The 15,908-nt window shown below is 41.6% G+C and overlaps 1 protein-coding gene across 3 annotated transcripts in view; it reads left to right on the forward strand.

Moving 5' to 3' along the window:
* ehmt1a (euchromatic histone-lysine N-methyltransferase 1a) overlaps positions 1-15,908 on the forward strand; it is a 134,286-nt gene that overhangs the window by 93,733 nt on the left and 24,645 nt on the right. The window contains exons 3-12 of one of the 3 annotated variants that reach the window (XM_052068211.1): positions 3,320-3,446; positions 5,017-5,099; positions 6,475-6,688; positions 6,769-6,905; positions 8,169-8,312; positions 8,449-8,714; positions 8,809-8,883; positions 8,989-9,077; positions 9,192-9,298; positions 15,412-15,534. In XM_052068211.1, the coding sequence (XP_051924171.1) occupies positions 3,320-3,446; positions 5,017-5,099; positions 6,475-6,688; positions 6,769-6,905; positions 8,169-8,312; positions 8,449-8,714; positions 8,809-8,883; positions 8,989-9,077; positions 9,192-9,298; positions 15,412-15,534 (1,365 nt within the window). Of the gene's footprint in view, positions 1-3,319; positions 3,447-5,016; positions 5,100-6,474; positions 6,689-6,768; positions 6,906-7,576; positions 7,753-8,168; positions 8,313-8,448; positions 8,715-8,808; positions 8,884-8,988; positions 9,078-9,191; positions 9,299-15,411; positions 15,535-15,908 lie in introns of those variants that run through there. The other 2 variants (XM_052068212.1, XM_052068213.1) reach the window with 2 other exon arrangements.

Here is a 15,908-nt window from a genome sequence, read left to right on the forward strand (position 1 = left end):
AACATTTGCTCCGGTGCTTCGCCGGCGCTGCGCCAGTGGAGCGGTCACACATGCAAATTTGCTCCGGGGTAGCCCCAGAAAACAGCTTTCAACGGAGCAAATTTGATCCACCTCAGGGACGTGGTTTAAAAATCTGCTCCAGAGCCAATGATGTAGACCGAATGATAAAAATAATACAGATATTCAATAAAATAACTTACTTTTTACTCCCTTATTCTGTACAATAGTACAAATGGGAATTACAGGCAAAACATTTGACTCTTTGACAACAGTGTGTCCTTCAGTGTTTATCTTTCAATAACTGACATTATATAGAATCCTATTGTGTTACAGTGAAACTCCTCTACAACGACACCTGCTTGGACGAAAACACCCCATAGTTGCTTATGACTCGACGGACATTCAAATAAACGAACGTTTCCTTTACTTGTTATCATGCTAAAAACCTTACGCTAACCTGAGCGCTAATTAGAGAGAAAGTGAGTTCCATCGAGCTAACTATGGCCATCGAGGACTACGAAGCGTCCCGTGGCTGGCTTAAAAGTTCATTGCATGACATCAGCTGAGCAACGCTGTCTTAGGTGGCGATCGAGGTGGAGGTCGAGTTAGACAGTGAGATTGTGGAAAGAAAAGCCACCGGGTCCAGGAAGTATTTGTTATTGTTCGATTCAGACGCGGCATGAACGTTGCATTCCTAAAATGGCTACAAAACGGACCTTTGGATGTCAAACAGCTAAGACAAGAAGCACTCTGACACTGCAAGAGAGGGTAAAAGTGATCAAAATGAAAGACGGAGGAAGCAAAATAAAATACATGATCCAAGAAATTGATGTAAGTGAATGCTGATCGTAAATTTCACAATTTCTTTCCCTTTTTTTTTCTTTCTACACTGACTATATGAAGCGTCAAATAAGTGTGTGCTCATACTTATGGACTATTGGAATAAAAATAAAGAATACACATCCATTTGTGTGTGTGTATGTGTGTGTTTATATCTGAGATCAAATTTGCTACAGTGAAAAATGTCTTGCTGCAAACATGATTTTGTTGTAGAGGAGTTGCTCACACATCTATCGCAGCCTGGTCATCCTGATGGGGGATTCCCCCATCTCCCGGCCCCTCCTCAAGGTTTCTTATTTTTCCCCAGATGTTTTTTTTTGGTAGTTTTTCCTTGCTTTTGAGTTTTTCGTTACCCTCCTATGGGGTTCACATCAGGAGATGTTAATATTTGTGCGGACATGTAAAGCCCTTGAGACTCTTTTGTGATGAAGGCTTTTGATAGGAGTGCACATAAAAATGTTGGTGAGGTTCTCAAATGAGCGGCAGAGGTTGTTGTTTTGCTCCCCCAATTGCGACCCACCAACCTCATGGATAAACGAGATGAATTACAGCCAATCGGGGCAATCTAGGGACCGTGAGCCACATTCGGTTTGTCCACAGTCCCTGCAGCCTTTAGAAAGTCAAACTAATACATCAAGAATGGGCTACTTTTATTTTTATGTGGATGTGTGTCAGCAGTGCTCATAATCTCAACAAGCTTTCTAAAATATAGAAAGAAATATGGGCACTGTAGACATGGTTTTTTATGTGCAACGGTTTATTAAATAGTGATGTAATGAATTGTCACTAGTTTTGAGATATGGTTTTCTAATTACAACATGCTATACCAGGGCTACACACGAAGTGATACAATGTCCTGCTTTATTAAAAAAACAAAACATAAAATTCAAGTTTAACACAATTGAATCAGCATGTTGCTATGTTTTTGGAATGTGGGAGGAAACACGAGTTTCAGATTGTCTGAAAACCCACACAGGCACAGGAGAACATACAAACTCCACACAGGAAGGCCAGAGGTGGAAGCTGCACTTTGAGGTCGATGCGCCTAACCACTCAACCACCGACCGGGCCGCCCAACACAAAATCAGTAAAACTAAATCAAGTCTCATGCTGATTCAAAAGCCACAGAATAAAAATGAGTATTAAGATTTTAAAGGTTTTAAAGATAGGCAGCGAGGGGCCTTGCCTAGCGTTCCGCGGGACGCCATTCCAAAGGCTGGGACCAGCAACTTTGAGCCAATAGGAACACATGACAATTAAAAGATTGGCCAAGACTATTTTTCTTGTACAAAATCACACTATTGTGCTTTTTTTGTTTTGGTTCAATGTCATTAGCTTTCGTCTTTTATCATTCGTCATTATTTATTCGTCTTACAATATAATGAGTTTTTATTCAGTGCCGTGAGCTTTTTTTAATTTTTATTATTTTTTTTAAAAACATCGCTACCCCCCAATCGTGAATATTATATCATGATATCGTATTGTGACGTTTGGTTAGTGTTACCTCCTTAAGTTCAACTACGGCATGACAAGAGTATATTAGCTGCGCTTCTTTATTCTTTCTGTGTTTTGATGAATGCCAAAAACACAAAAAAGCTAACCACACTCCGATATTCCCAAATATGAGGGATGTTTTAACCAGAATGATTTGGTTGATTATAAAACACACCTCATTTTAGGGGCATTTGTCTTTTGATTTTTGTTATTTTTTTAATGCTATCTTCTCCTTTTGGCTTGTCCCCTTTCAGGGGTTGCCACAGCGAGTCATTAATTTCCATCTTTCCCTGTTCTCTGCATCCTCTACTCTGACTCCAACTACCTGCATGTCTTCCCTCACGGCATCCATGATTCTCCTCTTTAGCCTTCCTCTCTGTCTCCTACCTGGTAGCTCCATCTCTAACATTCTCCTACCAAAGTATCCACTGTCCCTCCTCTGTACATGTCCAAACCATCTCAGTCTGGCCTCTCTAACTTGTTCTCCAAACTTTCCTGTCTGAGTTGTCCCTCTGATGACCTTATTTCTGATCTTGTCACACCTAAGGAGAATCTCAGCATCTTTAACTCAGCCACCTCTAACTGCCTCCTGTCTTTTGCCAATTGCTAGTGTCTCTAGACCGTACATCATGGCTGTTCTCACAACTGTTCTGTAAACTTTTCCCTTCACCTTAGCTGACACCCTTCTATCACAAATCACTCCTGACACTTTTCTCCAGCTGTTCTTCACTTCACATTCTTCACTTCTCTTCCACAGTCTCTGCTGCTCTGCACTGTTGATCCTAGGTACTTAAATTCCTGTACCTTCACCACCTCTGCTCCCTGTAACCTCGCCTATAGATCCAAAATTTTAAATTTTCATCTTCTTTCCTTGAATGTATTAAGCTTAATCTTGTCTTTTAATTTAGTACTGTGTATTTTTTTTGGGGGGGGGGTGGTTGTGATATACAGTAATGTCTGTTCTTTGTTGTCTTCTGTCTGAAAGCCTGCTGAGAGTAAAATAAAGTTCGACCTGGCAGACGAGCAGCCTTCTGCCGCACCTGAGGCCACAGAGATTTGTCTTAAAGATGGTGAAGAGAGATTTCCCTTCATTTCCACTAAACCACACTCAGGTTGTTGTTGTTTTTCGTGTATTTAAAAAAAAAGCAGAACAGCTTAGCCTTGGAGCGCCTTTTTTGATCAAATTTTCATTATTTGCCAAAATGTTGGTTATTATAAAGTGTGTTGAGTTTCGTTCGCTACCAGCACTTCTATGTCAAGTCTGTGCTTGCAAGTCAAAACAACAAAAAATGGCTGAATGACGATGTATTATAAAAAGTCGTAATTCGGGTCACTTTGAACTCAAGCCACCACTGTGTATCACAAATACCGTATTTTCACGACTATTCGACGCATCGTATTAATGGCCGCAGTCTCATTAATGCGTGACATTTCTGTATTTTACACATACACAGGACGCATCGTACGAATAGCCGCAGTTTTACAGTGGTAAAACATACGCCAGCTTAAACATACGGCATGCATGCGCGCACTCTAACACGTTAGCTTGAAGCATACAGTAGCATGCCAAGACATACAGATAAGATAAAAACACGTTTTTAAAAAGGCAACGAAAGCAGAACTGAGTTCGGGTGTGTAGAAAGAATTGAACAATTGTGCAAGTACCGTAATCCATCAAAAACGCCGCGTTCCCTCTCGTTGTTGCGTATTGTGGCGTAACTCGCCAAGCTCTGCCTCTCACTCTTTGTAAAGTTGTGTTTGCCACCGATCATCCATTGTTCCCATGCCGTTTGCAACTTTACTTTGAACGCCCGGTTGATGCCAATGTCCAGCGGTTGGAGTTCTTTAGTCAAGCCTCCGGGAATAACGGCAAGCTCAGAGTTCATTTGCTTGACTTGTTTTTTCACCGCTGCTGAGAGATGGGCACGCATGCCAAAAGCATAACCGGTGGCTTTAAGTTTGAACTGAGCTTCGTAGGCGTGTCTTTTTGTCGAATTTATTTTCAGGGGTTCTTAGAAACCAAAACCGGAGTTGTTTTGCAACAATGCACATTGCCACACTCTATACAAGTGTTGGTACTGGCTTGAGGCGTCCACTTACACGCCCACCCTTCACCATTGGCGGACTAGCTTGCCTGTCCTCTCTCTCTCTCCCTCTCTCTCTCTCTCTCTCCCTCTCCATATATGTATATATACACGCCCACCCTTCCCTGATTGGCCGACTTCTCTCCCGCATGCGTGGCCACAGTCACTTCCGCCTTTTCTCTATATAAACAGCGTGTCGGCTGTCAGTCAGATTTTGGAACTCAGCGCATATAAAGGACGCTCCGCACCATAAGGCGTCCTGTCCATTTTGGAGAAAATTTAAGACTTTTAATGGCGCCTTATAGTCGTGAAAATACGGTACATGTATTCCTTGTTAGTGCCATCCAATAGTCTTAAAACATTCATTCAATATTATTTCTCTATTTAAGCAAGAAATCTTCTGATTTATGGTCATATTGTTTCCTATTAGACACATTTTCCTAGCAAATGTTTTTACTTGCCAATTGTACCCACTATCGAGCTGGGCACAAATCTATAGCAGCGTTTATGCAATCATAGAAGCCGATTGAGCATTTCAGGCAATAAATCACAATTTCTTTTCTCATGATCTCCCTTTGTGTCTGATTTTTATTCATAGCTGTGAAGAAGAAGAAACGAAAGATGGGACTCTACAACTTTGCCCCCAAAAAGAAGACAAAGCCCCTGAAACACCTGCAAAAAGTAAGTTTGCGTACACGGGTAAATAGTAAGAAGGCTTTTGTGTCCTAAAAATACTATTCTTCTCAATTTTTTTTTTTCACCAGATGAAAACTGCAGTACACGACTAGTATACTGCATTGCCAAGAATATTTGCATTATTTTGCATTGTGATCGATCAAACTACACACAATTTATACACATGCATTCTTTAATTTGTATAGATTTATTATAGTCATCCCTACACTTTGATAATTGTATTTCTTTTTGTTAATTCCGACTAAAGATAAAAAGTAATTTTACATAACCAGATTTAGCTGTTTCTTTAACAAGTTGGTGTCAACCCTTAACTGCTAAATGCAAAAGGGCACTCAACGACACTTTTATTCAGTCACAGGGGGCAGGTGCTGCTCCCAGACGTGACTGTTTGTCAGTCATAGGGCACATACATATATTATAGAGACAGACAGCCATTTACACCTGAGGTTCATAACATCACTGAGCGGGAACTGAAGTAACAGTACTCGCATGGAAGTAAGGCAAGTTAAAATTTACATTACCAGAAACCTGGACAGACATTATCAGAGACCGTACAAATGCATTAAATAGGAATACTTAATATCATTAACTACGTCAAATATCAAAATTCAGATTTCTGAAACATTCTGAATTTACATGAATGAGCAGACAGTTATTCCCTGCATTTGAATAACCCGATTTGAATGGCGGGGAACGGGCGTCGTGACACAACTAGACACCATGTTCGCTTGTTACTTTCTAGCTTCGGTGGTGTAGACATTCGCTTGCGGGCAGCATTCCCACTCAGTAGCTGTGTGAGAGTGAGTAAAAATTGTTGTCTGTCTAGATCAGTGGTTCTTAACCTGGGTTCCTCTAGGGTTCGATCGAACCCTAGGGGTTCGGTGAATCAGTTTCAGGGGTTCGACAGAGACTCTGCCATGGAGGTTCAGACCCACCTAACTCAACATGTCAATTTGTTATGATATGCCCGCTTGGCCATCACTGGCTGATTCATTTTATGCAAAATTAAAAAAAATATATACAGTACTTCATGCTAATTGTGTTTACTTTTTTCCATTTTTAATAAATCTGTTTTTTATGTCTTGAATTTGTAAAACATCTTTTTTTTTTCACTAATGAAGGTTTCGGTCAATGTGCAGATGAACTGGTTGGGTTCGGTACCTCTAACAAGATTAAGAACCACTGGTCTAGATGTATGTGTCTTGCTTTTTGCTCAGTGTCAACTGGGATAGACTCCGGTGACCCTAATTAGGATAAGCGTAATAGAAAATACATACATGGATGGATGAATATTACTCGGTAAATGTTGCCCCCCGCACCCCCATATGCTGATCAACACAACGTTTCTGTTTTCAATCAGAAGTATGATTCTCACAACATAGTGCAGATGAGCCATGTTGGAGAAGATGAGATATCTGTGATTACAAAATCAGGAAGTGCCTCAAGTATGCAAAGTGAATCTTTCATTGAAGCACAATCTGGAGAACCAAACCATGTTGAATACACAGAGCTGAATTTAGCCTGCCTTGATCTGAAAAGTCAGGAAGAACTACTACTTCTGCCACACTCAACAGGTAACCACGAGAGTTCACTGCCTGACTGTATTCATTGCACTTTTGTACAAATGTAAACTGTATCGCTGTATTTTGACCAGAACTTGCTCAGGCGACAGAATCAAACCTGAATGAGGAGTTACCATTGTGCTGTTGTCGTATGGAGACTCCTCCCTATAAAGACAGATTGTCTGAAAAGGTTCAGACCTGTATGGCCATGGAGAGCGCAGATGGAATGGTAAAAACACAGCGTGAGCGAAACCCTTTGGAAACTCGGGGTGACATTTCCACCTTGTCTTAAACTAATTCTCTAATGATTACTTTTGTGTATACTTAGCACCTTGTATATGAAATAATTCAAATTGATTTATATTCTGCCTTTTATTAAATTGTGACACTGTGCTACTACCAGACTATCATGGGTCAAATTCAGTGGTGTGCTAAGCCACATTCCCTACTCTAATTCAGCTCATTGTGCATTTAAATGAGTAAGAGCCCTATAATATTTGATCGTACAATATTTGTTAATGTTGTTTTTTTACAAAAATGGGATGATATAATTTTTCTTTTGTCATCAAGAAACTGCATTTTGATGAAGGGGTCAGTTACATGTTCAACAAATAATATTTATGACAATGGAAATCCATGTATGTGCACACAGTGTATTTACATCATACGGTGACTGTGCCTTGCACCACACACACACACACACACACACACACACACACACACACACACACACACACACACACACACACACACACACACACACACACACACACACACACACACACACACACACACACACACACACTTGTCCAGAGTTGGGTCGCCTTAGTCCTCAGACTGAGGCTCGGGTTCTTTGATTTGGATGTGCTGATTGTCATCCCAATGGAATCTACTCTCCAGTGCTCCTTCTTGATAGGGACAGCCACTGTTCCCGAGGTTCATGCAATGTAGAGGCGTGTCAGCCTACACTGTCCCACAACAGCCACAACCTTGAGGAACTCTGGGAGGATCCCATCCCTGCCTGGGGCCCTGTTACAGAGGACCTTTTTACTGCCTTGGTGACCTCAACCCAAACAGTTGGGGAGAGCCCATCTTAAAATTCCCAGATTCTGCTTCCTGATAGAAAGGCATATTGATGGAGTTGAGGTCTTTGAAGTACTCTGCCCACCACTCTACGATTTTGTGATGCTGCACTGCTTCACCCTCCTGAGATGCGGGATGACAGACAAGAATTTTCTCAAAGCTCCCCGGAAGTCATTCTCCATAACCTTTCCAAACTCTTGCTTAGTTTCTGTGTCAGCGATCATTAAGGCTTCGAAATGCTTGCCCCGCCTGCTCCCCATTAGCTGCTACCAGTCAACTCATTCCTCGATGAGCACAGAAGTCCAATTAGAGCACCACTTTATTTTTCAAGATCAATATGCTAACAATCAAATGTATTTTAACGTTTAACAGTTTGGATAATGGGTCACATCTTGTTATCTCTTCTCAGCCGAATCGCTGTCAGAGACGCGCGATGAAGCATGAAATGATGAGACCTTCCAATGTCATCAGTTTGCTGGTTCTGTGTGAGAATCACCGGGCCAGCATGGTTAAACACCAATGCTGCCCTGGCTGCGGACTCTTCTGTCGTGTGGTGAGCGTCACAAACATGCTGAAGTTGCCTTCCCTCTTAGCGCATGAATATTGAAGAAACAGTATTTAACATGGGCATTTTGATGTTGATCCTGCTAATTGATTCTTCTTCATTCGTTATGCTGGTTTTCCCTTAGGGCACCTTCATGGAGTGCCAGCCCCATGGTAACATTTCCCACCGCTTTCACAAGGACTGTGCCTCAGTTTTAAAGGATCGCAGGTTTTGTCCCCACTGTGGAGAGGATGCCAGTGGTGCAAAAGAGATCACAGTGCCCTCACCCCCCCTCCAAAGATCAAACGGAGGACCATCACTTCCATCTCCTCTGCCAAAACCTGCTACACAGATACTCAGGGCGAAAAAGACTTGCGAGCCACAAAGGAATAGAGTGCCGTACTTCAGCAGGTAAAATGGAATTCCTATTTAATCATTGAATTGGAAAAGAAAATATGAAACCCATTAAGATTTCATTTCCTTTGAATTTGTTCAATTGCGACAGTGGCACTGCAGGCACTGCAGGCACATGTCCGAATGAATCTCTAGAGAGTATACTGATGGGACTAGATGATGAAAAGTAAGTTCACATTTGAAATGATTCATCATTTTGGAAACATGCACTGCTTTAGAAAGTAGTTTGCTTTTCAGCATAAATCATTTATAGCGCTTCATGTTTTTGTAGCCTGACACCAACAAAAGTCACATACCCTACTGGACAGCTCTACATTTCTGCAGAAGGAGGAGAACTCCAGAGGGTCATTCATCTGTTAGGTAATTGAAATATTTATTTTTCCATAGTCTTCCAAGAGGCATCAACGGTTTGCCTTCACAGATTGTTTTAGTGCCTTTATGCGTGGCGTCAGCTACCAACTTTGTCTACTGCAGTTGATGGAAAGGATCCCAACATTCTGATAGATTCGCAAAACAAGCGAACACCCCTACATGCTGCTGCTGCGGAAGGGCATGAGGAAATTTGCCACATGCTAATCCAGGTGAGGAGGAGTTTCTGTGCTTTCCTAAGTTTGTTAAATCTGTCATTGCGCAAATTGATCAAGTTAATTTCATTTTTTTCTTTGGATTACTAATTTGGGCATCTTTAGAACTTCTCGTTTTCCAGTATGTTGAGTATTGTATGAATGTTTTATTGTTAGTTCAGGACACTGGCGATGTCCATCAATCTCACAATTGAAATAGATAGTGTTACGATTAAAAAGGTTACAAATTGATTATTGATTGATCTTAAAGAGGCGTCATTTTCATAAACAGCTTTTTTCTATAATGAAATGACTAAAAATAGTAAACAAAAGTAATAAAAGGCAATGAATGGTTCTCATAATCGTAAAGATCGAAGACGAAAACTAATGTCACCACATATAACTAGCAGAATCATAAATTAACATTCCTGAGCATATTCTGAAGAAGTTACCTTTAATCATTGGAAAAAATAGACCTCCAACCTTACGGAAAGGCAACAAGAAGAGGGAGTGACTCGGGTTTGATGAAGACACTCACGCCATCTTGGAAACAGCAGCCTAGGGCAGGATAGACTTTTCCAGACAATGATCGCCATCATCATCGGCCGAGACGCTCAGAGATTTGACTTGGAGGAGAAGACAGTAGGTCACTGGAGGGTGACACGGCATTGGATTTTCACTCCCCTTCCCATCTCACTCCCACAGAAAAAAAATAATATCCCAGTCCGGACTATAGTAATAAATAAATAAATAAACAATTCTGTCCGGTCCTGGTTAATACGACCCCAGCCTTGCTCTCATTCAGACTTCCACTCCCCTAACACTCCCATTTTGGAGGCCAGCTACACAAAAAAATGGCTGTGCATCCGCTCTTATCTGGACCTGCCCTACAGCATGAACAACAAGGCAAAAAAAAAAAAAACACCATTTTAGTCAAGAGCTGAAAAGCCTAAGGAGGAACTTCAAGAAGGAAAGGGAGGATGAGAGAAGAACGGTAGCAGGACCGTACAATAACCTCTACAAGAAACCCATGACTCTGAGGACAGCGGAGTAGCACTGGAGGAAGAAATGCCGGCCAGGAAGGGATTTGCCTGTGGCGAATCCCTTTGAACTTACAGGACACATGCTTGGGACGAAGTGGTTTGGCCAGCTTGCTTGCTCCAAAGCTGAGGCCGACTGCCGAGGAAGAGCGCAGCTAAAAGAACATCCACTAAGTGATCAAGCTCAGCCACAGGACCAAGTGGAATCATTTATTTCGGTGGTCCCCAAATTTTTTCCTGTTTTAAAGCATTGGCTTCTTACAACAAAGATTTATTTTATTTTTGTACTTCAAACATTTTTATTTAACAGCTCAACAAATCTAGAACAATACAAAATACTACGGTGAACTACGTACTCAAAATGGACGCCTCGAGAATAACGAATACGCCTTAAAATGTAAATATAATTTTTTGAAGTTATGATCCTATATCTAGTGTTGACATCAGTACTCCATGCCAATGTGCATGATTAAAAGATGACACGGTTGATTGGGCTTTCACTCAGTCGCTGCCGGCTAGTTATTAGCAGCTAAACTGCGAATGTTTATGTGGGCAAACTGTGCCAGATCTACTCACATTTTCATGGTTTCCCCTTCATCACTTGGCTACTACTTGTTCGAATGATTCAACAGGTTTGTTGAATTGCATTGTTTTTGATGACAAAACTTGCACAATGGCTCCCTCCACTTTGCTCTGGACATGCCGCCACGCAACCGCTGTGAGGGAACCTCTCTTGTCAACATGGCTTCATCTCCAGATGATTATGCCAAGTCATGTTTGCCCATCAGGAGGATATCTTTCTGTTGGCTTTTTTGGTTGTGTCCATTTCATAGAGCGGCTCAATCCACCCAGGATCAAGGCTAGAGGCGTTTGCACTGGCATGCTCAAGACCAAATCTGGGCAAATTGCGGGCTGGATCCGGCCCGCTGGTCTTTTTAATCCAGCCCGCCAATGTTTGGCACAGAACACTATTAAGGTTCGATGTAAATGATTGCATTCATTTCATTTGGACTTGTAATGACAGGCATTTCAACGCCAGGTGGCGCAGTTACCATATTTTCACGACTGTAAGACGCCATTAAAAGTCTTAAATTTTCTCCAAAATGGACAGGACGCCTTATGACGCTGAGTGTCTTGTGTATGCACCGAGTTCCAAGACCTTACTGACAGCCGACACGCTGTTTATATAGAGAAAAGGCGGAAGTGAGTGTGGACAGCCATGCGGCAAAGAAGTCGGCCAATCAGTGAAGGGTGGGCGTATATAAATTTATACATATATGGAGAGAGAGAGAGAGAAAAGGCGGACGTGAGTGAGGACAGGCATGCGGCGAAGAAGTCCGCCAATGAGTGAAGGGTGGACGTGTAAGTGGACGCTAAAGGGACGCCCCAAGCAGGTACCAACACCTGTATAAAGTGTGGCTATGTGCATTATTAGAAAAAAAACTACTTCGGTTTTGGTTTCTAAGAACCCCCGGAAATAAATTCTACAAAGAGACACGCCTACGAAGCTCAGTTCAAACTTCAAGCCATCGGTTATGCTTTTGGCATGCGTGCCCATCTCACAGCAGCGGTGAAAAACCAAGTCAAGCAAATGAACTCTGAGCTTGCCGTCATTCCCGGAGGCTTGACTAAAGAACTCTAACCGCTGGACATCGGCATCAACCAGGCTTTCATAGTAAAGTTACGAGCGGCATGGGAACAATGGATGATCGATGGCAAACACTTTACAAAGAGTGAGAGGCAGCGCTGGACGAGTTACGCCACAATTTGCTAATGGATTGTGGCTGCTTGGACGAACGTGTCTGCTTGCACTGTTGTTTGAGCTTTTGGCAAATCCGGCATCATTTCTGTGGAGCCACATGGCAATGACAGTGAATGACAATGAGAGGGAACCGAGCATTTTTGATGGATTACCGGTACTTGCACAATTGTTCAATTCTGACTTTGATAGATTTCTGGGTGATGATTGATCGAAAAACGTGAGTACATTGTACGATGGCTAAATAAAATACAACCAAACTCAGTTTTGCTTCCGTTGCTTTTTTAAAAACGTGTTTTTAGCGTGTATCCGTATGTCTTGGCATGCTACCGTATGCTTCAAAATAACGTGTTTTTAGCGTGCGCATATGCATGCCATATGTTTAAGCTGGCGAATGTTTTACCACTGTAAAACAGCGCCCAATAATACAGTGCGTTTTGTCTATGTGTCAAATACAGAAATAGCACAATACGGTGTGCCGAATGGTCGTGAAAATACGGTACTTGAAATTGCAGAGCCAGGGAGGGAGGGGGAGACGATACGGAAGCTTGCAGTAATAGCACTAAATCAAGTAACTCCGCTCGATACGACGGAATAAGCGTGTCCGAGCTGCTATTTTCAATCATTGATTCCAAAACTACGACATGCAAGTGACTCTTTATTGCAGTGAGTTTTATTGGAATTGCGAACATTTTTATGTCCTGTAGAAGAGGAACAGTAAGTGAAGTGCATCTGATTAAACGAAGTGGGTTACAAAGTACAAAACATTCAAGAGACGCCTGGAGTCTAAAAGACTCAAACCTACGAGAATTTGAAAAACAAGGAAGCGATTTTTGCTGACTCCGATTCTGGGTATTTCCATGCTCAGGGTGAATTGTATGCGGCTCGACGGACAGTCAAGTTAATAAACGTTTCCTGAAATGGTTTGACTGCGATCGTGCTAAAAACTTTCCGCAAACTAGACCGCTAATAGAGCAATCGATTTCTATAGCGGTATGGGCATCGAAGACTTTGAAGCGTCCCGTGGCTGGCTTCAAAAGTTCGATGCACGACATCAGCTGAGCAACGCTGTCTTGTGTGGTGATCGGGGGGAGGTCAAGTTCGAGACAGTGAGTGGAAAGAGCCACCAGGTTTTTTTACTTGTCTCATTTTGGAGAAAATAGTCCTAATTTTGTTATATTTTGTCATGTACCTGTACTGTATGCTGCAGTTTACGGGCAATATATTGCCCATTAACTGCACTTTGTTGCTTGTGTTGTCACTCATGTATGTTGTTAACATACTTGGACGTTCATCACAGTTGTTTCATTCATTCATTCATTCATTCATCTTCCTAACCGCTTGATCCTCACTAGGGTCGCGGGGGGTGCTGGAGCCTATCCCAGCTGTCTCCGGGCAGTAGGCGGGGGACACCCTGAATCGGTTGCCAGCCAATCGCAGGGCACACAGAGACGAACAACCATTCGCACTCACACTCACACCTAGGGACAATTTAGAGTGTTCAATCAGCCTGCCATGCATATTTTTGGAATGTGGGAGGAAACCGGAGCACCTGGAGAAAACCCACGCAGGCCCGGGGAGAACATGCAAACTCCACACAGGGAGGCCGGAGCTGGAATCGAACCCGGTACCTCTGCACTGTGAAGCCGACGTGCTAACCACTGGACTACCGGGCCGCCACAGTTGTTTCACTGTTCTCATTTTTTTTAAAAAGTATGGTAATACTTTAATACTTTTGTTCTGTTGATGTTTGGTATGGACTGTCAACATATAAATTTTTTATATGTACCGTACCCTGTGCTGACCTGTCAAATTTAGAAATCAATGTGGCACCCGAGCCAAAAGGTTTGCCCATCCCTGGGCTAGATTGATCTCTCCTGAACAAGAAAAAAAAATCAAAACACTGAAACATGCTTACTTATATTTTTTCTACATTGTTTGGCAGTTGGGACAAAAAAATGTGAGTTCTGTTACATTATTACTTGCATACAAAGACATTGTGCTATCTTCATGGGAAATTTAAAATTAGAAAGCATTGTCGTGTTCATCTTACTGAAAGAGTTACAGGTGTTTCACAATTAGAATTGTTTTGCATAATTTCACTGAAGAAATCATTTTTCTGTAAAATAACTACACTTTCATTATCTAGAAATAATACATACTCTTATCAGCTTCTGCAAACAATGTCATTAACTTATTTCAACGTAGAAATAAAATCGAAATCAGGAGTAGATTTCTAACTTTTGGCCCGGCCCTCCACAATATTTTCTGCTTCTCATTTGGCCCCCCCGGGAAAATAATTGCCCACCCCTGCTGAAGACTAAACTGTGCTTGTGCCACACATGTGATATCTTTATGCGGGTTATTCAGTCACATGTTCAATAAATATGACGGCACACCATATAATTAAAAAAAGAAAAAAATAAGTCTTTTTTTTTTAAGTTACGAAATGTGCCTGAGAATTCACCATATTTTCAAATTCATTACAGCAAAAGTAAGAACTTTTCACTGCTGTAAAGACAAAAATAACACAAAAAAGGAGGCATGTATCCCTTTAAATTGCAAATGTGTCTTGCATCTGCAAACGTCTGTTATCCAATGCGCCAACCATCAAACAAGCGTCAATGGTAACAGTGAAATAAGCAGTATGCCATTGGCAGAGATTTGGCAAATTTTTCATGGGCACAGCCCACATATTCTGTTCTTTTGCTCATCCAACAAACACATGTTCCTTACAAATGTTGGCACCATTAACAAGGTAATGAACAAGCTTTGCAATGACATGAGATGTATTGTTACAGCTGCCGCTGTTGTGAAAGCGCTATATAAATCAGCATGTATTGTATTGCTGGGAAGCATTGTTGCAACAAAGAAATCATCTAAAAAACACAAACTTTCTGACCTTTTGGGCTATGTTTATGTAGCTTGCCAAATTATGCTGGATACCAAACAACTTTTAGTAGAAGCTTCACAACACAATTGACTTTTTCTTTACATTCATTCAAACAACTGTTGTCAAAAAAAAGACTGACCCAACTTGAAAAAGTTGGGTCAAATGAATAACCTACAAAACAACCTCAACATTTGTTTTTGTACAACTCCCATGCAAAATGTAGTTGTTTTGAATAACCCCCCGAAATTGTGTGATACAAAACATTATTTTGTGTTCATTCAGTCTCCAAACGACATGATTGCATGATGAGTCAAAAATGTATGTTGATTTCGCCTACATATTTCATCCACCTCATCAACCCATACTTGTTAATCATTATGCTGTGGTTTTGAAGTTTCACACCTGTTGTTTGGCTTATGAGCTATGTTTGTGTTTCTAGGCTGGAGCCAACCTGGAGATGTTTGATGAAGAGCAGAGAACACCCCTGATGGCAGCTTGTGAAAATAACCATTTAGATACAGTGAAGTACCTGGTTAGTGCTGGAGCAGCTATTAACCACAAGGTAAGTTCCTACATTGCACACCCGCACGCACATGCAAAAAGCATCCATCTTCACCGAGAGCCAAAGTAGAAATAGAGTTGCTGTCTTGGCTGACTCTCTCTTCATTTTTATGTATGTGGCCCTCAAACGAAAAAGTTTGGACACCCCTTACTTAAACCGTTGTCTTGTGGCGGGCGAAAGGAGGAAGGAACAAATGCAGAACGAGCTACGGACACATTGTGAATGCAAAATCTGTGTTTGATTGTCTATTTTTAAAAAAATGTTCCCAGATTTTTCAAGTAGCTCAGGTTGGTTTTGTTGCGACCTTTTTCACTGAATTTGTCTCTGATATGATCACATGTCCTTTCACTTCCCCATTTTGTTTCATCATATTC

This window comes from Hippocampus zosterae, chromosome 6, assembly GCF_025434085.1.
Source record: "Hippocampus zosterae strain Florida chromosome 6, ASM2543408v3, whole genome shotgun sequence".
Taxonomy (NCBI): Eukaryota; Metazoa; Chordata; class Actinopteri; order Syngnathiformes; family Syngnathidae; genus Hippocampus; species Hippocampus zosterae.